The sequence below is a fragment of the Pantherophis guttatus genome, chromosome 2 (genome assembly GCF_059756535.1).
Source record: "Pantherophis guttatus breed Tessera chromosome 2, ASM5975653v1, whole genome shotgun sequence".
Taxonomy (NCBI): domain Eukaryota; kingdom Metazoa; phylum Chordata; class Lepidosauria; order Squamata; family Colubridae; genus Pantherophis; species Pantherophis guttatus.
The window spans coordinates 124651355-124677885 of NC_142064.1; the positions used below are offsets into that span (position 1 = coordinate 124651355).

Consider the following 26531-nt stretch of genomic DNA (forward strand, 5'->3'; position numbering starts at 1 on the left):
GATGGGCAGAATGAATGAATGAGTGAATGAATAATAATGATGATGATGATGATGATATTATTATTATTATTATTATTATTATTATTATTATTATTATTATTATTAATTGAATTTGTATACCGCCCTACTCCCAAAGGACTCAGGGCGGTGAGCAGCCAAAAGATAAAATACATATAATACAAATGTTAAAAAACCATTAAAATACAATTAAATAAATTGGCCCAGAGAACAAAATTTAAAATACCCCACATTTACAAGACAAATTTAAAATTTAAAAAATTTAAAAACAGTTTAAAAGAGAGGTTAGGCCAGGCCGGCCTGCTGGAAAAGGAATGTTTTGAGGGCATGGCGGAAAGCGCGCAGATCCGGGATCCTCCGTATCTCCGGGGGGAGCTCGTTCCAGATGGCGGGTGCCCCCACAGAGAAGGCTCTTCCCCTGGGGGCCACCAGTCAACACTGTTTGACTGACGGCACCCTAAGAAGCCCCTCTCTATGGGAGCGTACTGGTCGGTGAGAGGCTACTGGTGGCAGAAGGCGGTCTCGTAGATACCCCGGTCCTAAGCCATGGAGCGCTCTAAAGGTGGTAACCAAAACCTTGAAGCGCACCCGGAAGACCACCCGGAGCCAGTGCAGCTCGCGCAGAAGGGGGGTCACATGGGAGCGCCACGTCGCTCCCATAACCACCCGCGCGGCCGCATTCTGGACCAGCTGGAGCCTCCGGGTGCTCCTCAAGGGGAGCCCCATGTAGAGAGCATTGCAGTAGTCCAGGCAGGAAGTGACGAGGGCATGAGTGACCATATTTAACAAGTCCCAATCCAGAAAGGGATGCAACTGGCAAATCAGGCAAACCTGATAAAATGCCCTCCTGGCCACAGCCGTTAAGTGCTCTTCTAAAGACAGCTGTGAGTCCAGGAGGACACCCAAGTTGCGAGCCCTCTCTGTGGGGGCCAACGACTCGCCCCCAATAGTCAGTGATGGCACCAACTGACTATATCGGGATGTTGGAAACCACAGCCACTCGGTCTTGGATGGGTTGAGCCTGAGTCTGTTTCTCCCCATCCTGTCCATGTCTTCAGGAGTCACAGAGTCAAACTCTTCCCAGATAATATTCTCAAGACCTGCCTCCATCCTCCCCCCTGAATCTACCCCATCAGGGTCCAACTGTTCCCGAATCTGAGCGATTTTATCATACAGATACTGTACAAAATCCTCGGCTCTATATACAAAAGAAGTATCCGAATAAGAAGATTCATATAGCTTATGAATGAAATATTTTTAAGTAGTTTATGTTTATCGTTTTTTGAGTTATAAGGAGTTAAAGATCTAGGGAAAATATGAATGCAATAATTTGTTAGCATATTTTAGTTTTACGTTTGTGAATATCTTTAACCTGTGCTTGTTCTGGGAAGTCTAAGGAGGGGGGTGGCGGGGAGGGGGGGAAGGGTGGGGGGGGGAGAAAATGTTTGTATTTCTTATAAAACTTTTCAATTAAAAAAAAATGCTCGGCTCTACCCTCCAAGGGGTCCTCCCGCGCTTCCTGAAGGAGCAGGGAGCGGGTCACCCTAAACAGGGCAGCCGGGCGATTATCTGATGACGCAATAAGAGCAGAAAAATAGTTACATTTTGCCACTTTTATCGCCACTACGTAAGTCTTAATATGAGACCTTACCAGTGTTCGGTCAGATTCAGACCGGCTGGCCTTCCAACCGCTTTTCAGGTGTTCTCCAGGCGTCTTTTCCGAATAAATAAGATAGCTAGATAGATGGATTGATTTTTGCTTGAAATTGTTCTGCAGTGGACTGTGGAGGACTGAACATATTGACTACTCATTTAGGTTCTTTGTTTCCTGAGGATTAGCTTGAGCAGTTTGTTTTTGAGTTTTGTTTTCCTTTTTTCAGCTTGTCTTAAGAGATGTAGTCTTGATTGTGGTTGTCAGCATTTTTGTGTGTTCTGGTTTCATCGTTTGATCCAGTTGTTCTTGAGATTATTTAAGGAGTGCTGGCATTTGTTTAGTCTGAGGCGAACATCCATGATCCTTAGCTGCATCACTTTTTGGCCATTTTGTTGAGCTACTTTCCATCCAGTTGTGCTGTTCATTGGTGATTTGTATCTGATACTGGTGGACAGAGCATGCTGTCATGGCATTCCTACAGAAAGAACAGTTGTGCCTTGGAGGTTTGCCTATGTAAGTCCCAACTTACCCTCTTCCCTGGTGGCCCAGGAGGACCTGGTTCCCCAAAAGCTCCAGGTGGACCCTAAACAAAATTAGAAAAATAAAACAAAAAGTATTATTTCTAAGGACATCATTTGGGAAGTCACGTGTTGTAGTGTACAGAGAAATTTTCCTGATCCTATAACATGGTCTGATATAGATCAATCACACACAAAAAAATCTCCCTGAGTGCAATGAAACTTAATTATCCTTGATTGGATTGATATAAGATTCCGGCTATGTATAAATATGCCACTACACATGAATGCAGTGTTTCTATTTGTGACAAACATTATTTGGATCAGTGGATGTGACTTTTAAGTATACATCAATATTAATATTTTAAGAGACAACTGTATAGTATGCAACATTCTCCATCAAAATGCTTTTAATATTTTGATGGGTTTCAACTGTTTTTATTTTAGGTTTCCCATATTATTCATCACAGTAATAGCAGTAAAATAACACTGGTGACATTGATTTATCATGGTTTCCCCTTTGATTTGTCTTCAAATCCTAGAAATTTCAGTTAACATAATGTATTTGGATTTCCTTATGTCTCCTTCAGAGAACTTCAATTCTCAGGCTTCATTAATTTATTTTATTAAATTTAGACATCTCCCTGACTCCCAAATCCCACTTTACAAATTTAAAAAATTGTAAATTCAGGAAACAAAATAATCAACTTCATTTGCATATACAGTGAACATGTAGATGCACATCCCATATATAAGGAGGGGATCTGACTGTAACTAACCAGAAAAAAACATTGAGAATTGGTGAAGATTCCACCAATGAGTATCAACTGTGAAAAAAGCAAATTCATACCAGGCAATCTTTGAAAAGGAATGGAAAATAAAACTGCCAATAACTGTAATGTCTTTATGTATTACATCCAAATCTAGAATAATGTGTCATTCTGGTCACCAATTTTGAAAAATGGTAATAGAGATGGAAAAAGTACAGAAAAAAGCAATCTTCTCTGTGTGAGAGAGACCGGGTAAATACTTTTCATATGTGAAAACATTATAATTTGAGATTATTTAGTTTGGCAAAGAAGGATAATGAGGAAAATATGGTCAGGATATATAAAACCATGCATGCTATGGAGAAAGTGGACTTTCATATATATGAACCTAACCCACTATTCATTTTCAAGATGAACAGCAATATGTGAAGCACAGAAAATATATAAGAAATAGAATGGAAAAGAAACTTAAGGATATAAAATAAGAACAAAACAAAGGGAAATAAAGCTAAATTTAATTCACATCATACATTCTTTACACTCTTCTGTTCTTGTTTCAACCATATCCCCAATCCCTACACACTTTTGTTGTTTAGACCTCATCTCTCTATTTTTGAGGGTCTTGTCAACTCCATGGAACATTATATATTCATTTTGCAGTTCAATCCTCACTGATTTTCTCTGTATGTTCAAACAGACTCAGTGCGCGTCTCCCGTATCAGTCATCCACTTTTGTATTCAAATCACGTTTATTGAGCACTCATTTGTTCTTGACCCTCTCTCTTTTTGCCTTCTTCCCCTCAGCATTCTTCTTAGTTTTGTGTTTCTTCTGACATTCCTAACTCTTTCTTCCATAGATCAAAGTGGATAGAAGCAGAGTCTTAAAAACATTTCCACTTCTTTTGACAAAGAAATATTCCTCACGACAGATCACATGCTATCCATTACTTTTCTTAATATCTGAACACTTCTCCATCCATTTTGGCATTTTTAATGAATATTTCACCTACAAGACACACATATTCATCTCTCTTCACCATTTTTCCCCGATTTATGAAAAATGTGCAATGTTTTGCTCCATTTTATCTGTCAAATACAATCATCTTGGCTTGGAAATCTTCACAGGCAGCTTCACCATAAGTAAATCACATCAATATTTTAACATTTTTCATAGTAACATTCAAAGCATTTTTTGACTTATTACTTTCATTCCCTTACAAATCCTTAACATCCTCTTTCCCTCTTTCCCTTATTTCATTTTCATTCCAAACAATTTCATTAGTTTTATTCTTAATTCTACTTACTCTGCTGGAGACTCCTTGTTTAATTCTTTTCACCCACTTCAAATCACATTTTCATTTGTTTCAAAATTGCTTTGTATTTTTCTATTTTTTTTTCTTAACAATCATACTCCTATGAAAAAGCCTATGTATATCTTGCTCAGCCATGCCTTGGTCATGTCCTGTTTGGGCTATCACAATGCACTCTACCTATGGCTACCCTTGAAAAGTATCCAGAAACTTCAGCTGCTGCAGAATGCAGCCACATGAGTAATTTTGGGTGCCCAAAGACGGGCACATGTAAAAACCTTTGCTTTGCAAACTACATTGGGTTCCAGTTTGCTTCCAGATCTAATTCACGGTGTTGATTGTGACCTATAAATCCTTACATGGCATGGGACCAGGCTGCCTTACGAACCACCTTCATCCCATTACATAGATTCTTCCCCACCCAAACAGGCAGGGAAGGTATGTTGTCGACCCCTTTGGTTAAGAAAGTCTGACTGGTGGAGACTAGGAAGAGAGGTTTCTCTGCCATTCCGCCCCCAAACCTGAAGGAATATTCTCCCCCCAACTCCCCCTGAGAGATTAGGCAGGCCTTCACTCTCCTGGCCTTCTGTAAAGGAATTAAAACATTGCTCTGTGGCTTCACGTGGGGAGCTCAGAGGAGCACATAGTCATGGGGCTGGCTAGTGCCCTGAAAGCCTTTCTTCATCTTCTAATTAATTTTAACAGTGTTTAGTCATCCTTGCCTTTTAAGTTTTTTACTTTTATACAGTTTTTACATTTTTACATTTTATTGTACAGTAGACTGCCCAGAGCCCTTCTCCAAGGGAGATGGGCAGTTGAAAAATATGAAAAATAAGTAAATACATATCTACGGAGATTCTCAGTCATCTAGGCCATGGTTGTCCCAAAGATGCTTCTTCAAGAGGCAACTGGACTTCCTGTTTTTTCTTTGAAGACGTTTCGCTTCTCATCCAAGAAGTTTTGAAGAAGTTTCTTGGATGAGAAGCAAAACGTCTTCAAAGAAAAACCAGAAAGTTCAGTTGCCACTTGTAAAAGCACCTTTGGGAAAAGTAAATACATAAGTAAATAAATTCATAAATAAAGCTTCAATATATATTGTTGTTATTGAGGTACGATATGGACTTTTTGTTGTTGTTGTTGCAAAAATGAAGAAAAATATTGTTACAGAGTAGAAGGTATAGTTTCTCCACCAAGAATGTTTTCTATACTTACTGGAAGTCCTGGATCACCCACATCACCCTTCTCACCAGAAATTCCATCTAGGCCCTGCACAAAAGTAGACAGGAACAAAGCAAATCAGATTCTGAGTACAGAGAATACAAATGAGGCCTGCAACAAAATGTTGTAACATGGAGGGCTACGATTCAGAGTTTCTTTGTCATACCTTCTTCCTTCTATGCACCACATTGTGTTTTCCCAATTCCAACTTGAAACAAGCTTCTCTAGTCACTGAATATGCTCAGACCTGATCAGGATATTTAGGGAGCCCATAGATCTTTTTCCTAAACTATTTATTAATTTCATACCCAATCCAGGTGAAGTTCTAGCTCCAAAACCCTTATTCATATATATCAGGAATATAATTAAAACCTCTTTATTATTCACATCAAGAAACCTCTGCAGATTTTGCTGAGTTATAATTCCCAGAAAAATTAATCACTGGATCTGCCGGATTCAGTTGCTGTTAGCATTAGTTTAGTGACACCCAGAAGGCCACAGGTTCTGTATCCCTCTTCTATGTGATTATTCACCCCAACCTAAAAAGGAGCCAAGTTCTTGTCTCTCCTTGCATCCAACTAAAGCTATGATTGATTATAAATCTAAAAACAGCAGCTCCTAGGTGTTGGAAAGTTAAACAAACAATTCCTAGATGCTGAACTGAGTGCCTAACAATGAATTCAGGGTAGAGTTGGGGCAGTCCCTAACCCTAACTCTCTCAAGAAAAAGAGCAAACAGTAGTACAACTTTCATGTAATTAAAGTTATGAAAGACAAGATCTGAGTAGGATCTCAGTATGAGATTCCTCTTTTCTCTAAAAACAAAACAAAAAAAAAGCTGTAGCTTTCAAACTTTTTTCCTACTCCTTACCCCCACTAAATTCTTTCCCAAAGATGGAAATGAAATGTGACAATGTTGTGACTCAGTTCAAAGCTGATACTTACAGGAGGACCAGGATCTCCAGTTGGACCTGGGTCACCAGGGAATCCTATCGGACCCTGTGATGGAGAAATGCAATAAGCCATAAATATCAAAAAGCACCAGTTTCTCCAAAGGTGAAAGGAAATGCCTCACAAGCCTAAGTGAAAATAGTATCAATTGCAGATTACGTTAGTTGGTCTTGTTTATAGATTTCTAGATCTCCTGAATTTAAGATCTGAATTGAGAGAACACCATCTTGAATTATGCCAACTATGTTAGAGGATTGCAACTGACAGCCATGTGGTCCTTTCCAGTTTTATCAATTAATTGATATTAATCAATTAATAGTAATTGATTGATATCAATTGATACTGACTGCATCTTGAAAAGATGCAGTTAACTTTACTTCACTGCAAAATGAGAGTGCTCACCAGTGGTGAAATCCAATTTTTTTTACTACCAGTTCTGTGGGTGTGGCTTGGTGGGTGTGGTGTGGCTTGGTGGGCATGGCAGGGGAAGGATACTGCAAAATCTCCATTCCCACCCTGCACCAGGGGAAGGATACTGCAAAATCCCCATTCCCTCCCCACTCCTGGGGGAAGGATATTGCAAAATCTCCATTCCCACCCCACTCTGGGGCCAGCCAGAGGTGGCATTTGCCAGTTCTCTGAACTACTCAAAATTTCCGCTACCGGTTCTCCGAACTACTCAAAATTTCTGCTACCGGTTCTCCAGAACCTGTCAGAACCTGTTGGATTTCACCCTTGGTGCTCACTCAACTATCCATTCAAAGCAGCTGTGAAATCTTTCCTGGAAGTTGCTATAGAAGTGGGTAGTCAATAAGGCTGTAGAATTATTTTATCTATCATTTTAGATGGATCTGACATATTTTTCCATAAAAGAGGTAGGACCAAATAGCTGTTGCCACTTTGACATTCAGAAATCATTAGCTCACCATGTTCCCTTTGGATCCATCTTCTCCTGGGGGGCCTTTTTTTCCAGGTGGCCCTGCTGCTCCAGACTGGCCAGAATCTCCTTTTTCACCAACATCGCCTTTCACTCCCTGTGAATCCATAGACAGATATAACCTAGAGTCCCCCACCATTGTTCATTAAATCATCCTTAGCATTAAACTGCTCACTTAATCAAAGAGAGGGAAGGATCAATTAATCAAGTGACCCTATACTTCAGAGAATGATGTATTATAGAGAGACATTAGCAGGCCCTACTAAGAATGGGGAAGGATCTCTTCTCAAAACTTAGAAACTTACTTGTTGGCCTGGTTCCCCTGGTGGTCCAGGATCCCCTGCTTCACCTGGCTCACCCTAGAAGATAGAGAAAAAAAATAAAGAGGGAATCTTTAACCAATCTCTAGCTAATGTTGCATTTCCAGTTCTTATTTGAACTAGTTTTCAGATATGTACATTGACACATACAGTACTAAAATGTACCCATCTATTTTTAAAAACTGGACTTTCTCAGTACCCATGAACTACTTCATTGATCTCTGCCATGCTGCCTGCCATTTTTCTTTTTTAAAAAAAATATTTGAAAAAATAACTTCAGTATGATTTTTATTTCCATTAACACTGTTGGTTCTTACAAGCACTTTTAGAACAAAGATAGCATCTGAAAACAGCCCAGAGCTTTATTTGGAAGTATATCATCTGTCTAGAAAACTCTACACAGAGAGCGTGGGAGAGGGAGGGAAAGAGAGAAAATAAAAAATAAAGGTAAGGTAGACAGAAGAATCTGTGAAGTTCAAATAGATGGTGACAGGCATCCTTGTCAATTTGCTTTGGAGTGAACATTTTTTATTAGCCATACAGACTATTAATTTTTTAATGTAAAAACTTGTAATACATTCTCGACATTCTCCAAATCACAGAATGAGGATGAAAGTTTCTAATCAAGAGAAGACTTTTCTAGTTAGAAATTGTCCCCTGAGACAAGATTCAGGTTCTGATATATCCAGAAACTCCAGGAGGGCCTAGAAGTCATTGGATCTAGATTTCCTATATGAAACAACATTCTTTTGTTTCATGCTTATCTAAAGCAAATGTATATTATGCAGAATTTTGTTATCCTCCTATCTATGGACATGTTCTGCAAGTTAAATGTTCTTTATCATTCTTCCTCTACCTGTTGATAGCCAAAGCACATGTCCACAATGGACATACACTAATTTCTCGATATTTCCAGCTTCCATCATACTCTCTTCCCTTTCTATTTGTTACCACACTGAATTTGTTTCCTCTTGAATAACTCAAAGCACCATGTATCTGCTGCTAGCTAAATTCTAGGCTGCCAGGGAAAAGAGTCTGTATGCAAATTTTACAGGGAAATTACAACCTTCTGTTCCCTTGCAGAGATGTGGATGTACTGAGGAAAATGCTGAGGCCCATGGTGTTGGTTCCAATACCATCACATAGTGACAGGCCATTAATTCATTGGCTTTGTATTTTTATGCAAACTTATCTCATTTGCATTTTCTAAGATAGCATAAGAATTAAAACACAAATCTCCTTCATGGTACACTCTTTTTCAAATATTGCTATGCCATTTCCAAATAAAAGATAATATATTGAAACAAAAATGCAGCCCAAAATGTGGATAGAATGGAAGTAGCATTTCAAAATGCACCGGATTAAAATGCTTACCCGCATGCATCTGTCATGAGAAAGGCATATGAATTTTCATGCATATTTTGGGAGGTGGGAGTGAAAAGAGATCACAAACTAATATAGAAATTGGATAGAAAGAATTAGAAACACAATCTAGCTTCATAGATTCTCTCTTTCTGCACGGCAACTGCCTCCCTTCAGGAAAAATCCCAAATTCCCCCAATGCTGACACCAAATACTTCACATCCCTTAGACCCTGTTGGGTGAAGTCATCAATATATCACAGGGGTTACCCCTTCACCTGAAATATCCTCTCAGGCCTCACCTTTTCACCAACAGCACCAGGCTGGCCTACCCCACCACGCTGTCCTTGTGGGCCCTGAAATAAAAAGATGCACAACAACTAGTTCAGAGAAATCACTCAGTCCTGAGTGTTAACTGCTAAACCGATTACTTAACCAGTTCAGAGCATTCTGTTCCCTCCAACTAATATTACATGTGTTTAATATTTGAAGCCTTGTTGTTTTTAACTCATCCCCTTTTGCCTTATGCCACAGCTCCAGACTGTATAACTCACTGACATTTATCATCTTTGGACTCTGTGATTTAATACCCAAAGCATTTCCTGACACCAAACTATGTTTCTCTCTTCGCATGCAGGGAGCTTCATGCATATCAGAAGGCCCTACAAATTAATGGATGCTGCTGAGCCCAGGCACTTACTTAAATTGATTTTCAAGGGTCCTCATATGATTACTTGATATGCTGCATTACCTAGGCATCTATCTACCTGCTCAATAGCTACAGCTATTGAAGTCTCTTGGGGATGCTTTCCTGGTGGGACCATTCATCCATCAAATTAGCACACCATGGAGACACATGAAGCTATGCTTAGCAGTTGTTCTATTTCCATGGGCCTGTCTTGGAGCTTCTATTGATAAAGGGAAGGCTGAATTTGTTTTATGACTGTATTAATTTTTTCTGTCTCTATCAGTTTAATCTATATGCTAGGTTTATTTCAATAGCCATTAGCCTGTTTAATTTACTTCTTAATTTTCTATTCTGTCTTTCGATCTGCAAGGATCCCTGGGAGCATCCAGGCTTTATGGTTCTGATTATATTGCATCTAAAACTATTAGAATGAGTAATGGCACAAAACCCAATCAATAAATGAAAAAAAAAATGTGGTCACCGTAACCGTAATTGTTTTGAAACTGTTGTTATAAAGTCAATGGATGCAGATCATTTCCATTTAGGAGATTGCTCAATGTGCAATGTACTGTATATATTACACAACAGCTTTTATATAAAATGAAGATGTGAGCTCAGCACTATGAATAAATGTGCTGCTCTATGACTTGGAACATATCTGGAATATGGTTCAGTGTGGTAAATTGGAGCTATACAGATATTTGGAATTTTCTCATCTGCCATATTTTCATATTCAACTAGCAACACTTTATAGCATATCTTCTCAATAGTCCAACTACACTTGCACTACTCATTCATATAATGTGTTGCAACTTCACGCAATTTATCTTCAAGGATTACTCAAATCTATCAGTCTAATACTGCTGTACAAATGATGTCTCCATCTTCCCCAGGAGGAAGATGGGAATATAGTTTTGAGTTATCCAGGATACTAAAGTGTCTGAAATCACTCTTCTCCCTCTTTGCTTTACATTAAAAAAAAATGTTGCTCACATCTCCACCACTGGGACCTTGTGGGCCTCGGGCCCCTGGAGCTCCAGGTGGGCCCTAGAGAAAATAGAAAGGGAATGATTCATAAGTGATCCTGGTAATAAAATCAAGCCCAGGGTCAAGGGTGAAGCCAGAGGGGAAATGACTGACTCTTACCATTAGCCCAGTTTCACCATTTTCGCCCTTTTCACCTGGGAGCCCTGGCATTCCCTGTGAGGGAAACACACATGTATATAGCAGACTACAGTTGAGCAGTAGAAAGCATTCCATTCATTTCCTGATTCTGGACAATGCTCAGATTTAAAAGAGCATATTTGAAATTTAGGTAGGGTTATTTTTTCCTCTCTTCTTCTTTTTTAAATATTTGTGAATGAACTTCAGATTTAGTAGGGAGTTCGATGTAGGCATAGTCATGAAAATGACATGATTGTGTAATTGCACCAAAATCTTGAATAATCGGATGAACCGTTTTCATTTTTACCGTGACATCTTTGCAGCATTCAAGACTTCAACAAACTATGATAAATGTCAATCCTTTTTAAATTAATATTTGGAGAAACAAGATATTCCCAAAATATCAAATTTTAGCATATCAAAATTTTGCCAAAGATTGGTTTCAGCTAGAATCATAAACCAAAGGTTTTTTAATATTTGAACTTCATGTGTTTGGATGTTTGGCTTTTAATTCAATAGCTCATTTGTACAATGAACCAGCTAAACGTAACTGTGATTGTATAACACTAAACCAAAACAAAGCTACCCAAGTTGTAAATCATTCAAGTTTAATGTCTTGTATAAATGTAGCTATTATGTCTTTAGCAGATTTGCTTAAACATGTTGTGCAAACATAGTCAGTGAATAATATCTAATGAATTAAGGAATTAGTCTGGGATTGGAGAAACCAGGTCCAAGTCTCTACTCAAATACTGAGTTCATTAGGTGAGTTAACAGACACTATCTCTTAGCCAAGCTTACTTCACAATGCTAGTGTTATGAAGATAAAATGGGTGATCCTGGTATGAGCTGTTTTGAATTCCCAAAGAAAGAACATGATTTAACTGGGTAGAGGAATAAAATGAATTGAAACCTGTTTTTTTTCCGGGCTGCTTTCAATCAAATTAATGAACCTTCTAAAGATTGTTTGTTGGTCTCATACCCACCTGTAAACCAGGTGGGCCACTGACACCTGGCAAACCACGGGTTCCTTCATCTCCTTTTTGGCCAAACATACCCTGCTGCCCTCGGCGCCCAGGCTCCCCATCTACTCCCTAATAGCAAAATATAATGTTAGAGATCAACGATTCTTCACTTGCTTTAAGTGAGCCAAAAGTCTGAGATGAATGTGACATAATGGAAAGCATTTTAATCAAGCAGGATCTTAAACATTACTGTGAGAAGGAACGTCTAAATAGTTAAAGAAAATAAGGATAAGGGAAAGGAGCTGAACTGTGCATAGAGGAGAGAAACAGTTTGAAGGGAAATGATGTATATATTTACTTGAAAGAAAGACAAACATTTCAGGGGGGTGGGAATCTTAGGACATTTTGGATTTACTGAAAATATAGTAAGAGGAAGGCTTTTTTTTTCCTTCACTAAACTTCTTAAATTCATATTGTTTCAGCAAAAAGTGTTGGGGTGAAGTAAGACTCACAGCAGATCCTGGATGCCCAATAGGACCCTGGATCCCAGTTGGTCCTGGGGGACCCTGTTGAAAGAGAAAGTAAGTGAAACAGTGACACTTAGTTCTCTGTTCCTGGTGCTGAATTTCTGGTCGTCCAATCTTTTAAAGAAATCTCGGTAGTGCAACCTTAAAGAAATAGCAAGCAAATGTGGGAGTAGTTTTAAAGGGCAATTGTTATAAGTTTCACCAAAGCCTTTGAGCAATCTCCTTCAAACTCACCGCATCTCCTTTGTCGCCCTTGCTTCCCTTCTGTCCTGGACCACCCATTTCTCCCTATACACACATACATTAAGAGATAGAGGACAGGAAAAAAAAATAGAGAAAACATCATTACAGCAATTATTATCAGGAACATTTCTCCCACCGACTAAAGTCTTGGCTGAGCAAGCCAGCTATAGAAATAATTGCTAGGAAAATCTCAATGAAGTTGTTGCCAAGCCATGTGTTGCCAAGGAAACAAAAATGGGTCTATGTAATCAAATGGACCCAGTACACCTCCTATTTCCTCCAAAATGCAGATCCCTTACTTTGTCACCGTCTTCTCCAGCAAGTCCTGGAGGCCCAGCTGGCCCTGGAAGCCCCACTGGACCGGGGATTCCATCACGACCAGATGGACCAATTGGTCCTCGATCACCCTGTGGAAAAGAAAACATAAGAACGGGGTCAAATAAAGATGACTGTTATGGAAAAAGAATTTTCACTACGCATAGAAAAGTGGTTGCGGTGGTTTAACGGATACCTTAATTAGACACACTTTGGGAATAAACTTTCTTTAGAATTCTTAATTCTAAATTCTCAAACTAACTATATACTGGCACTCAAAGATCCATTACAAGTTATATACAAAGTATAGACATATAAATTTACATTTGAGTTATGTCACACTGAGGATGCTGATACAAAATTCTCAAAGCGGCCACAAAGCTACATAAAAATTAGGTTGCTGGCAACCAGTCAATTAATAGTCCCAATTTATGTTAGGAATAAAAGATAAATAATTAGCACCGGCCAATAATGGCAAGTTTTCTTCCTTTTAATTTTACTTGTAGTAATTTTTACAAATCAGCCTATGACCTAATGAGCACGTTTGAGTCTAACAAATCTTGAAATTTGACTTTGACATTATTTATACTAGGAAATTACAGACAAAATCTTGTATAAGTGCCACTTATGTTTCATGTGTCATCCTGTTCTGATGGACAGTTTGCTTCTTAAAGTGCTGCACTTGGCAATTTATAAGGCAAGTATTAACGTAACAATACTACTTCTTAATAATAAGAGTGGGCATCTTGAAAACTTTTTATTACTATTATTCATTCTTTCTGTTTGGCTTCCCTAAATCCATTTTTATCTACAACACTTTTCTTTTTCCTATTAGTATTTTAATCTGACAGTGACACTCTTTTAGATTTTAATTAAAACTTGGCTAAGTGCAAAATTTTGCATATTACATTTAGAAATGCAAAGTCTTGTTCCCCATCAAAAAGATTAAAATATAAAGTGATGAAATGAGAGGAAGCCATGGTTTTATGCACAACGTCCAAAGCAGTTGCAAAGCTGAATTTATACTATCTTATAATGGATAGAACCAGACCCAGGATGGCGCAAGTGATGCCACCTATGGATCTGAGCAAAGAATCTCTTTGCATTGGAAGTAAAAGAATGAGAACTTAAGGATTTATTATTACTCAACTCCTACATCTTATGGTTTCATCTTAAAATTTTCTCTGATGTTTTTCAACAAGCTGGGATACATTCCCATCACAGAGAAGGAATTGTAGGCTAACACTTCTGGAAGTTGGGAAAGGCTATAATAAGCATTCATTAGATGACTTTCCTTTATTGAAGCTTCTAGTTCACCCAGTCTTTAGGGTAAGATCATCTTGCATATTACTTAAGCTGTGAATGTCTATTTCTAAAATTGATCATTAATGGCAAGACGGTGCCTTGTACATACCGGTGATCCTTTCTCCCCTGCAGGTCCAGGTGGTCCAAGATTACCCCCTCTTCCAGGTAGTCCAATGCCTCCAGCTGCTCCAGAGGGACCTCGCTCCCCAGGAGGACCCTATCAGGAGGGAATAAATCTATGGACCCCATCTCTTTGATCTGAAGTTATCTTTAATGCAAACCTCTCTTTTGATTAATGTTCGCTATTAATTAATTCAGGCTGCAACATCACTACCAAGAATTTGACTCCCAGACTATCTTGCTGCAGTAAGCTGCAGTGAAGTATCACTTCACTGATAATGAGTATTATTTGCACATACTCTCTCTCCATTGTGCAACAAAAGTCTGCTCTTCCTTTTGATGTTAAGGGAATATACTAGTTTACTTACCATGGAGCCTGCTGGACCAAGGGGCCCTTCTGCTCCTTTCAGCCCAATTGGTCCCTGTGATAGAAAGTAAAACACAATAAGATGATTTTCCACGGAGGTGCCATCATTTCATGTTCCCTTCTTATTCTCTTTCTCCTTTTCTATTGGATCTTTTAGATCACAAACATGCAGGCAGGAACAGGAGAACTTCACTGTGGTTGAAGAGACCAAAGGCTCATTTATCCTAGCATGATGTTTCCAATAACAGTAAGGAAATTGATCCATGGAATCTTTTACCCAAGACATAGCAACACAGCACCCTTATGTTACTTATTTCAAGCAAGTTGCAATTAGAGGTCCATGGTGGTTGCAGCCAAATAACCCAGTTAAATTAAATTAGCCTGGTACAGCATAGACCTTTATTTTATTCTATACCTATCATAACTATTAAGTTCCACATTATTTCCTGTCCATCTTCTTGAACACTTACTTTCTCTCCAACAGGACCACGGGCTCCTGTGAAGCCTCTAATTCCAGTAGGACCTGGAATGCCTGGGATGCCACTAGGTCCAGGATCACCCTAGAAGTAAAGATCTAGTTTTACTATGCAGTTACTTCTAACAATTTTGATGTGAACTGATTTCATTTGTCCTGCCATACTATAGTTTTCTATAGTTACCAGACCCAGATATTTATTTTTATTTACTTATTTATTTATTTATTTTGTCGAGTACGTATTAGATAATAAGTATAATAAGTATATAGTATAAGCATGAATTGAATACATAAAATGAATACAATTAAAGGGAACATTAGGACAGGGACGATAGGCACGCTGGTGCTCTTATGCACGCCCCTTACAGACTTCTTAGAAATGGGGTGAGGTCAACAGTAGACAGTCTTAGGTTAAAGTTTTGGGGGGTTTGGGATGAGACCACAGCGTCTGGTAGTGCATTCCAGGCATTAACAACTCTGTTACTGAAGTCATATTTTCTGCAGTCGAGTTTGGAACGGTTCACTTTAAGTTTGTATCTATTGTGTGCTCATGTATTGTTGTGGTTGAAGCTGAAATAGTCATTGACAGGAAGGATATTGTAGCAGATGATTTTATGAGCTATGCTTAGGTCATACCGAAGGCGGCATAGTTCTAAATTTTCTAAACCCAGAATCTCAAGTCTGGTGGCATAGGGTATTTTGTTACGAGCAGAGGAGTGGAGGAGTCTTCTTGTGAAATATTTCTGGACGTGTTCAATTGTATTAATGTCCGATATGAAGTGCAGGTTCCAGACAGATGGGCTGTATTCGAGAATTGGTCTAGCAAATGTTTTGTATGCTCTGGTTAGTAGTGTAATAATACTGGAGAAGAAGCTACGCAAGATTAGGTTTACAACCCTTAATGCCTTTTTGGTGTTGTTGTTACAGTGGGCTTTGGCACTTAGATCATTTGTAGAACATCACTCCAAGGTCCTTGACAGAGTCAGAGTCATCAACAAGGTCATGTCCACTTAGCTTGTATTTAGTGTTCTGATTCTTGTTGCCAATGTGCAAGACAGAGCATTTGTTGGTTGAGATTTGGAGTTGCCAATTTTTTGTCCATTCCGACACAAAGTCAATATATGGATCAGCATGTGGCTTTGCTATGGTCCCACTGCAAAGGATTTTGTAGAATGAAGGTTGCATGAGCAAGCTCTTAATCCTTGTATTGAACATGACAAAAATACAGAATGTTTATTGCCTTAGGACTGAAATGCAGCTCTTCTGAGATGTACATGTGGCAATACATTTAAGATAATGCTGATTCTGGTTTAGGGGCACTTGGCAGCATTTAGGAAAATCCATTCCTTTTCACCTGCTCTCATCCTTTATGACTACAGTACCTGTAAGTGCTCACCTTGGCACCTTCCCTACCAGCAATACCGGGCAGGCCTTGTTCTCCAGGAGGACCAGGGGAGCCTGGGTGGCCTCTCTCCCCCATAGGACCAGTTTCTCCCGTGTTTCCCTGTAGAGAAGATACAATGCTTTTGAGAGCAGGTTAAATTTATAATAAGACACAACTATAAAAGTATTAGTACTGTGCTGGGTCATCTTTCAGATCATTCATTTTGCATTTGAAGGAATTCAACTGATATTTCCATTGCATCTTCTTATTGATCGAAGAAGAACATAATGAAGATAATCTTTTCTTCTTCCTATATACATGGACTATACTGTATATATATTACTACTTCAACACCACTGACTTGAAGGCTTGACACAAGCACACTAAGCTATCTGATGATTTTATATATAACAGGTAGCTATTGTATCCATGTATTTACTAACTCGTAAGAGTTGAAAGAAAACTTAATATCATTGAAGCTAATAAAAGATCTCAGTGGAGGATGTCCTTGACAGAAAGCCAGCCAGATAAGCAGCAGTGAAGGAAAAAGCTATCTGCCAAAGCAGCCTATTTCACTACTGCTAGCTGTATTACTATGAAGTACTAACTAATGTTTGGCTAATACTTACTTTCTTATGTTTACTACTTCCCAAATTCTAGTTCAGAACTTATTTTAATTCTTAGAATTGGGAAGGAGAGGATGAACACATGGATATTATATCCTCAGTAATTTTTAATGTAAGAAAAGGGGGAGGGGGCATTAAATATTAAATACATAGGAAATAATCATTGTACTTAATTAACTTTAATTTTGCAGCATCTGTAACAAATGATGTCAACAAGACAACAAGCATACAATAACATAATCATGCAATTTTCACTAGTGGGTCCCCACTCAGAGATCAAATATGGCCCTCTGTTTAAGAAATGTTGCATGTCCTACTGTGGTAGCTAGAAACTCTGAAATATCTTTCATGCATGGTATCTACTAAATTCAAACAGATATCATTAATTTTCTACATCAGGTTTGCACATCGGTTTTATTGCTACCTTAGCAATATGGATAGTATCTCAGCCAAGGTTGGCCAGTTTTAATTATGAATTCATATTTTAATTATGAATACATAAACTAAAGAACCTCTTTACCTGTGGCCCCACAACTCCTGTTGGCCCCGGTGGGCCAGTTTTGCCATGAAATCCCTATAGAAAAGAAAAAGAAAGATTACTATCTAAAATGAAGATATTTTCCTCCAATGGAGATCTCCCTCGTGGTCCATTCGTCCAGGAGCCCAAACAGATATTGGATGATTAGTTTCAGGATTCCATCAAGTGGGACCATGAACCAAATTCATTGGGAAATTTCAAGCATTGGTCCAATGTATATGAAGAGTTGTATCAGATAAGACAAGTAAAATGCAATGCTCAGCATTAGGGATGCTCAAAATGCAATGCTCAACAGCTGAAACTCAGTTGACTATTTTAGTTTTGAGGACTGATCACCTTAGAACTTGTAGACAAAATGGTGTGACTGACATTTTTTCCGTCAACTCATGGAGAAACAAAAATCATTTTTGAGAGTCAACAATAGAATGCTGAGCCCATTAAGGAAATATAGAGAAAGCAGCCAAATTACCAAGGCAAGAAATCAGTAAAGGAGAACAAGACAAAAAAGGAGGCAGTTATCCACAGACCACATGGCAACAACCAACTTTGAGAGAAGTTTATATTAATACTTACTGGCTCACCACGCTGGCCTGGATGTCCTGGTAGACCATCTTTTCCTACAGGACCCTTACAAACAGAAATAATTGTGTGGGTTTTTTTAAAAGATTGTGGTAGTTGTTCAAGCACTAAATAAGGTGCTTGTCAGGATCCTTCCCTCACTTAACTTCATTATTTATTTATTTGTAACTCTTCTACTTCTAAACCAATTAATCAATGGGAAAACTGGCATACTATAAAGGAAATGGCAGCTTTTATAAGGAAATATTCAATAGGCCCTGGAACACAGAAAAGGAAGCAGACCTTCTTTCTTTTCTGTGGAAGGAAGAGGGACTTGGGCCATTATTGAAAAGATTCCTTGACCCAGAGAGGGGAGAACAGGAGAAAGACTAACAGGCTCAAAGTAACTAACACTTCGCTAGACTTTAAAGAACTGTTCTGACAGGCTTTCAATAATTTCTCTTTCCAGAAATGCAAGAGGTGCTTGTTTTTTTTAATTTTCCTTGTTTCAAATATCATCTTTATTTACAAGAATATAACTGACTCCCAAACATAGTTCTAGAAAATGTAAATGGAGGATGACTGCAGCTCAGCAGTATGTTTAGAGGTTCACCAGTTGCCTTAAAAAAAAAGGACAAAGATAAGATTGGATGGCAGGAAGTCTTGCAGGAGAATGAGGGTGTGGTGAAGATTTCCCATTAAAAACTGTCAGATTCTTTTAGCATGGGCAAAATTAGGAGGTAGAACCACTGCTATCTTTGTTTGCATTTCTGTCTATTACATTTGTCTATCCCAAGCATGTAATTGTATGACTTCAGCTGCGATGGAGCAGTGGTTAGAATGCAGTACTGCAGGCTACTTCCGCTGATCACCGGCTGCCAGCAGTTTGGCAGTTCAGGTCTCACAGTTCACCATGGAAACAGAAGCGAACAACCAACTTCCCTTCCTGGATGTCTTAGTCTACAGAAAATCCAATGGCTCCCTAGGACACACTATCTACCAGAAGAAAACACACACAAACCGCTATCTGCATGCACTCTCACACCACCACCCTGCCCAGATCAACTCTGTAGCCAAGACACTCATTTCCAGAACAAAACGCTTAGCTGACGAACAACACCTAAAAACCGAACTACGTACTCTCACTAACGTACTAACATCCAATGGATTCCAAAGAAATAAGATCACCAACCTAATCCAAAAAGAAACCCCCACTAAAATCCAAGACAGAGAACAAGAAAATGGCAAAGCCCTCCTCCCATACATAAAAGGCACCACAGACAGAATAAGCAAAATCCTCCACAAACATAACATCAAGACAACATTCTGCACAAACCGAAAAATATCCACCATCCTAAGGAACCCCAAAGACAAAATTGAGTTAGAAAATCAAGGAGTATATGAAATCCCATGCACCGCCTGCCCCACCACATACATCGGACAAACCAACAGACGAATAAGTGCACGCATAGAAGAACACAAGAACTCAGTCAGAAAAGAGGAACCAACTTCTTCCCTGGTCCAACACCTTAAAGCCACAGGATATGATATTGACTTTAAAAAGACCAGAACTATCGCCAAAACTGAACAACAGAATAATCAGAGAAATCAAGATAGAAAAACGCCCACACAGCATGAACAAACGAGGCGATACCTCCCGCCTACCAGCCATTTGGAAACCCACCCTTATTGACAAACGAGTCCCTAACACGACGAATGACACCAGACCCACACTCACGAGAGCCACACAGGATGTCACCACCACACATCCACGCAGAAAGCAGACTCAAACCCACACTGATAATGAGCCACGACCAAGGACCAGAAGCCAGACCGCAGCTGCATCATTAGCCACTTTAAACCCCTCCAATCCATACATGAAGCAGACTGACACCCACCATGAAGAGCTCGCACGGCCACAAACACGAAGCCAAACAACAACAACGCAGCTCACCAGCTCAAATCCCCCTGCAACTCAGACTAAGCTGAGCACAACCAAGCCCCCACCCAAATAGAACACCCCCCCAGCCAATCAGAGCACAACCAACCCCCCATCCAATCAGAGCACAGCCAAGCCCCTAACCAATCAGAACACACCTCCACCCAATCAGAACACAGCCAAGTTCCCACCCAATCAGCTCACACCCCCACTAGCAGTTAAAAGGAAGAGACAGCTGCGATTTCACATTGCTCCTGGAAGCATGAAGCCGAGAACACCAGCCTGAAGATGACGAATGAGACTTCGTCGAAACGTCGCCAAGACACTTCCAATTTTACGTGGGAGAAAACCCGAATAACCAAAGACCTACATACAAACACCCACAAAAACCTGAGAATATATATATATATATATATATATATATATATATATATATATATATATATTGTTATATATATATAAAAATATTGTTTTCTGAGGTTTTCGCGGGTGTTTGTATGTAGGTCTTTGGTTATTCGGGTTTTCTCCTGCGTAAAATTGGAGAAGTTCATTTCTGATTAGGGCCAATTCAGCTTTTTTCAGGATGCATTTGGTGGCTGCAGAGTTGGAGTGGAATTTCAATTGGAAGCAAGTGGGGATTAAATTTTGATCTCGGCAGTTGCATAGGAATGTGAGGTCACATAAAATGGAAACTCTTTGGATTTCAAGTTTTTCATAGGTCCTAGTGAAATGGTGGATTTCCTCCCCATAGAGGTAAGATATTTGTTTTCTGAGGTTTTCGCGGGTATTTGTATGTAGGTCTTTGGTTATTCGGGTTTTCTCCCATGTAAAAAAATCCAATTTTACGCAGGAGAAAACCCGAATAACCAAAGACCTACACACACACACACACACACACACACACACACACACACACACACACACAAATACAATATACATATACATACATACACTGTACCCTTTGAACGAAAATCTGTATTGGGTTTATGGATGAAGACTTGGTCTGTCTTAAAATTGCAAAGGCTCTGTAAAATCTATTGTGCTACTGTTTAAATAAATGTATTTCACAATGCAGTATAGATGGATAACCATGCTGAGCTAGACCTAATAAAATTGTTTTAAGATTTCAATATAATAAAAAAAGGTTCGGAAATTTGGGCTTGTGAAATCTATATTGCATGTGCTCAAAAAGCAAACAAGGATTACATTTTTTGAAGTGTTCTGATCATGAACATGGGAGAAGAAATTGAAATATGACGACTGCCTTCCAGAGCTCCCCTACTGGGACTGAGATGGGAATAAGATAGCTCTGAAAAGAAGAGAAGATTAAAGAAGATCTAATAATAAATTCTGCCACCTGGTCCCCTCCAGGCAGCTTTAAAAGAATATGTCAAGCTATTAAACTGTTATGATAGAAATATGCCCCACATTTTTATGCTATTTCATCTCCTTTATGCAATTAACATGTTTTAGGTAAAACTAATTTGGTCAAAATGAGTGCCCCTGGCAACAAAATAATAAAGGAACAGGATTCAAACATGTTTCCTTAACTCAAATGCCATTCTTTGGATTCTGCAAAATCTGAGAGTGATGGTAATCTTTTAGGTATCTGAAGTTGTACGTATCCTGTATACCTTACAAAAGCAATTCTAGTCCCAGACAGGCAGATATCGAACCTTATAATCCCAACTATGTCAACAACCAATTATCCAAACCACCATTTTGCAGCAAAGTAGACCCAAGCTCTTCCATTTTGCAAGTAAAAATATAATACCACCAAGACTGAAATTCTGCACCTACCAGTATATTTACTTATAGGTGTCCTGTAATGAACAGCAAGTCTATTGATTACTTAAGTCTTTGAATACACAATCTATTTTTAACTTGGGCTTTGCATTCTCCCCATGCATAATTCAAACAATAAATTTTTATTAACTAGATTGTAATAATAAAAATACAATCCACTCTCTCATACACAACTATTTTATGGGATATTGATCTTTACCTCTTCCTACATATAGTTAAAACAGAAATTTTTGCAAAAGGAACAGTGGGTTACTTACTGGTGGTCCCTTTGATCCTGGGAATCCATTGGACCCCTGTGGCCCAGTGGGACCCTGTGGGAAAAGAAAAAATACTTTGATATATTTTAGCTTCCTATTCTGCTTTCCCCATTCTCACATTTTATTTTGTCAAGTATTTAAATTTCTGAAGTTAGTTCTTCTTCCCATAGACTATAAAGGAACCATTTATGCGGAGATTTTTGCTTTGGCAAAAGTGTATCTCAGGAAAAGAACCTGTGACATCATAAAAGCTATGCTATTTCTAGGACTGTTGGGTTCATGAAGACATCCCCATGGTTTCAACAGCCTCAGAGATATCATGGCCTTTATGATGTCATAGCTTCTCTTCTTGAGACACACTTTTACCAGAGGAAGAGCAAAGATTGCTGACGACAGATGTCCTTCATTGGCAGGGATTTGATCATTCATCTTACCTTTTCTCCTATAGTCCCTGGGGGACCATCATGGCCAGAGTCACCCTGGAGGAAGAAACATTAGTTAAAGAACAACAACCAAAAAAACACTCCTCTCCAGATTTTGATTACAGTTAACATCAAGGGCTGACAAAGCAGCAGGAACAAAAACCAGCACAACACAAATGCAAATAGCCTAGGAGTTTTACTATTCATCTACAAAGTCAGGTAAATCACATGATGCAGAGTTCCTAAAATAACATTTTGGACAGTATCGGGTAAAGTTACACTGCAAAAATTTCTGTTTATAGGAAAGTTGAAAGTACTTAGAAAGTAGATGACAGTAGATGATAGATTTTATAAATAAGATACATCTATCAGCCTCTCCCATACTAATGCTAATATTCTAATATTAGCATTAGTATGGGATAATATTCTAAAATTCCAACAGACAAATAAATTTGTGTTTTATTAGTTCTGTTTGTGGAGGTTTTAGGATGGTTTTGCCAATAGTGTTAGTCTTAATGTGTGGGACCATTTAAGAATGAAATCATGCAACTATGGATGAAAAGTGCACAATCTGAGCAATCTACACAATGTTTTTGTATAATATAATTTAGTTACCTATAGCGGCTTATCTAGATTGATTTAATGCATAATGACAACTTCAGTTCTAATGGAGTGATATAATTTTATAAAAAATGATAAGTAAGGATGAAGACAGCTAGACCTACAATATATGCCCAAGAGTATAGTTTAATAATACATTTGATATAATCCAAGAATAAGCAAATTTTAAAAATATTTTTTTGAGACAGCAAACGATGAAGAGGGCTGTGCATTTTTGAGAGTGCACTGGCCACAGCTGATTACACATATCCTGCACTGTGCATGGAGAAATGTAGAAGGCCATATACATCATACAGAAAACAGGCATACCTTTGATCCCGGTTTCCCTGTAGGTCCTGGCAAACCACGTTCACCAGGAATACCCTAAAATGGGAAAGGATATTAGTTTCAGATTGTGTTTATAAACTGAAGTCTGGAGCTGAACCAGGCTTCCTAGATCCCAGAACAAAAATGGATTATCGTTAGTATATGTGTTATTTATTAAGCAGTTAAGCCCTGGGTGCTTTCCAGAATTCAGCATCCCTTCACTCTTACTTCAGCAATTGTGTTCCAAGTAGAAGTAGAGTGGAGAGCGATAACACTATAAGTAACATCTCTGTTTTTTGCAATGATTCAGCCACATGCACATGTCATCTACCTACAGAATGAACCAATAAGGAAAAGGAAACAAATTCAAGTCTGGAGAAATTATCTATGGACTGAAGACAGATGACCCAGTTTAAAGGCAAGGTTTTACTTTTTCACAACTACCATCTGGTTCATTTCATTCCAGTGAAACATGCAGTGCAAAAAGGAAGAAAATTAAGGGTTTAAACCCCAAATTTAATGTGAGGGGGATGTGTGTGATATTTCAATGACTTTTATATCTATGAAGTTTTCTTTTGCTGCTTTCTGGCTTGAGCAGCCCATTGGGATAGTCCATTTAACCTTAACACATTCTTCTGCTTTCTCCCCTCTCCCTGATTTTTCCATCTATAGAAATATTAATAATATAATTAGAACTCTAAGTGAGGGCATACAAATCAGAATATACATTCAAATCTCTGCAAGCAAATTCAAATTTGGAAGATTTGAATTAAGATTTAATTTAATTGAATTAATTTGAGCTTTGTAATGGATATGCCCCAAGTGGTTACTATATTCATTGGCATATTATGGGAGAAAGGGAAGAGATAGAAATATTAATGAAAATTCAGTTTAACCATCATATTTTTGCAAAGGGTAGGGTAGTTGCAACAAAATGCACTCTCCAGATATGTGAAATTCAAAGAGATACTTCTCCCATCCTTCAGACACACAAACATGGGTGGTTTAACAACTATGATTTTTAATTGAGTCAGTCACATATTACTTTTCAAAATGAAGGTGATGCTCCTTCTCTTTGCCTTTCACTTAAGCCGTTAGTATCTTGTGATAATCAGAAGTATTTTTTACAATAACTGGATTCACAGGAAGCAGTGTCCTTAGAATGGGTTTCCAGAAAATATAAGACCTCCTTTACTCTATTCAGAGCCAAGAACAACATTACAAACACTTAATATAACCTGTGAAAGACATAAAAGATGCTGCAGCTCCCCAGGACTACTCACTACATCATATAAGGAATATGATGGGCTTAGAGTGCTGCACTTTCATTATATCCCTTTTTCACTGTCTCAATATTCTCATCAGGATGTTTGCATCCTTGTAATTTGTTCTTCAGTTACGGGAAGTGGAGAGAGATAATGTGAAATTTTAACACAGGACCTCTTCTAGCCAGCATACATATTGGTTGATAAGCATTAAATAAAGTCTCTTTGGAGAAACCTTGGGACTTTATAAGCATCTATTCTATGAAAGCTCACCGGAGGACCACGCTGTCCAGTCTGTCCTGCCTGGCCAGCTTTTCCCTTGAAAAGAAGGAAAACAGAAAAGGAGGGTAAGGTGGAGTTCAGTGAGCCAACACACACAGAGTTACCAGGCTTAAATGGGACATTACAGAGAGATGCTCAGACGTCCCCTTATCTCACATGTCACCCCTAGTTTAGACTTAAATGTCCACCATTGTCCATTAACAGAAGAACCAATGTATGTCTAAATTTAAAATGTACAATAAAATGCTGAGCACTGTTATAAACATATCTGCCAAATACTAAACATTTGGACACTTAAACTATAAAGTTCAATTAAATTTGCCTAAAATTAAGGAAAATGTCTATTTTATATCCCTTGGTTATGGTTGCTAGCATTTTTCCTAACAAGCATGCCATGAGATTTTTTAAAAAAATACAAAACCGGATTATTTTTTTAAATCTAAACTAGAAAGTCACGTTCGACAGGAATATTTGAAAGTAGAGAACCATTTCTCTCTCAGATTCATTTCAGTGAAAACAGCTGGTAATTGGGTAATCCTGCTTCTCAGACTGTGCTCCCTTGCTGTGATCCATGCTGAAGTGTGAGCATTAGCAAATAAAAGCACTGCTGTAGCAAATAAAATGAATCAATAAAATGTGTCAAGGGATAGAGGACAGACAGTCCTCCAAATCCTGATGCAGTTACATTTTGTAACTGGAAGCAAGATCCAGGCTGCAATGCAGTCCCATTTGTTCATTTCTGGACAAGGAGAGAACTCAAGTTTGCCCACAAGTGCTCCTGACAATTCCTCCTCATGAAGAGACTGCAAAATAGTTTCTAAGAGATGAGAACCATTTTGCTTAAACCGTAGTTGGCACCTTCAAAAAAAGGCTTGCCTACTTCCTTTTCCAATGCAGTCCCTTTTGTTGAATTTTCTCTCTTCCCATATCCTCTCCCATCCTTGTAATCTGCAAAAAACTTCTCATGGTTTTTTTCAAGGGATATTTCCCATTTCTCTCCCAGTTTCACTCACTCGTTTGCCTTTTTCTCCAATGAGGCCTAGGGGCCCTGGGAATCCGGTCGAACCCTGTGGAAAAATAATCCAATCTGAGGGCAGGGCGGGATAGGTTGGGACAAGGTTTCTTCCTTTCCTTCGGTTCTTCCCTCTGGCTTACCTTGGGTCCTTGACGGCCAGGATAACCTGGCAACCCTGGCACACCCAATTTGCCCTGCAGGAAAAAAGGAGATGATCAGAGCCTACATGTGCCCAGGGATGAAATTAAACAATCCCTGGCGAGTGGAGAAAGAATTAAACAAATTCC

General features: G+C 38.7%; 1 protein-coding gene and 1 long non-coding RNA gene across 9 annotated transcripts in view; one reads left to right on the plus strand and one right to left on the minus strand.

Annotated features, from left to right (window-relative positions):
* COL5A3 (collagen type V alpha 3 chain) overlaps positions 1 to 26531 on the minus strand; it is a 146376-nt gene that overhangs the window by 15601 nt on the left and 104244 nt on the right. For all 8 annotated transcript variants that reach the window (XR_015732375.1, XR_015732374.1, XM_034419335.2 and 5 more), the window contains 24 exons: positions 26385 to 26438; positions 26243 to 26296; positions 25221 to 25265; positions 23686 to 23739; positions 22768 to 22812; positions 22334 to 22387; positions 18347 to 18400; positions 17756 to 17809; positions 16622 to 16729; positions 15221 to 15310; positions 14752 to 14805; positions 14373 to 14480; positions 12943 to 13050; positions 12635 to 12688; positions 12386 to 12439; positions 11895 to 12002; positions 10891 to 10944; positions 10738 to 10791; positions 9359 to 9412; positions 7681 to 7734; positions 7365 to 7472; positions 6433 to 6486; positions 5483 to 5536; positions 2202 to 2255 (listed from right to left, as the gene is read on the minus strand). Coding sequence is in view for 6 of the 8 variants with exons in the window: in XM_034419335.2 (XP_034275226.2) it covers positions 2202 to 2255; positions 5483 to 5536; positions 6433 to 6486; positions 7365 to 7472; positions 7681 to 7734; positions 9359 to 9412; positions 10738 to 10791; positions 10891 to 10944; positions 11895 to 12002; positions 12386 to 12439; positions 12635 to 12688; positions 12943 to 13050; positions 14373 to 14480; positions 14752 to 14805; positions 15221 to 15310; positions 16622 to 16729; positions 17756 to 17809; positions 18347 to 18400; positions 22334 to 22387; positions 22768 to 22812; positions 23686 to 23739; positions 25221 to 25265; positions 26243 to 26296; positions 26385 to 26438 (1584 nt within the window). In the remaining 2 variants the exon portion in view is untranslated. The remainder of the gene's footprint in view (positions 1 to 2201; positions 2256 to 5482; positions 5537 to 6432; positions 6487 to 7364; positions 7473 to 7680; positions 7735 to 9358; positions 9413 to 10737; positions 10792 to 10890; positions 10945 to 11894; positions 12003 to 12385; positions 12440 to 12634; positions 12689 to 12942; positions 13051 to 14372; positions 14481 to 14751; positions 14806 to 15220; positions 15311 to 16621; positions 16730 to 17755; positions 17810 to 18346; positions 18401 to 22333; positions 22388 to 22767; positions 22813 to 23685; positions 23740 to 25220; positions 25266 to 26242; positions 26297 to 26384; positions 26439 to 26531) is intronic.
* LOC117666582 (uncharacterized) lies at positions 15235 to 25557 on the plus strand. Its single transcript, XR_004591847.2, has 3 exons — positions 15235 to 15316; positions 22782 to 22974; positions 24020 to 25557. It is a non-coding gene; the product is annotated as an uncharacterized LOC117666582 (long non-coding RNA).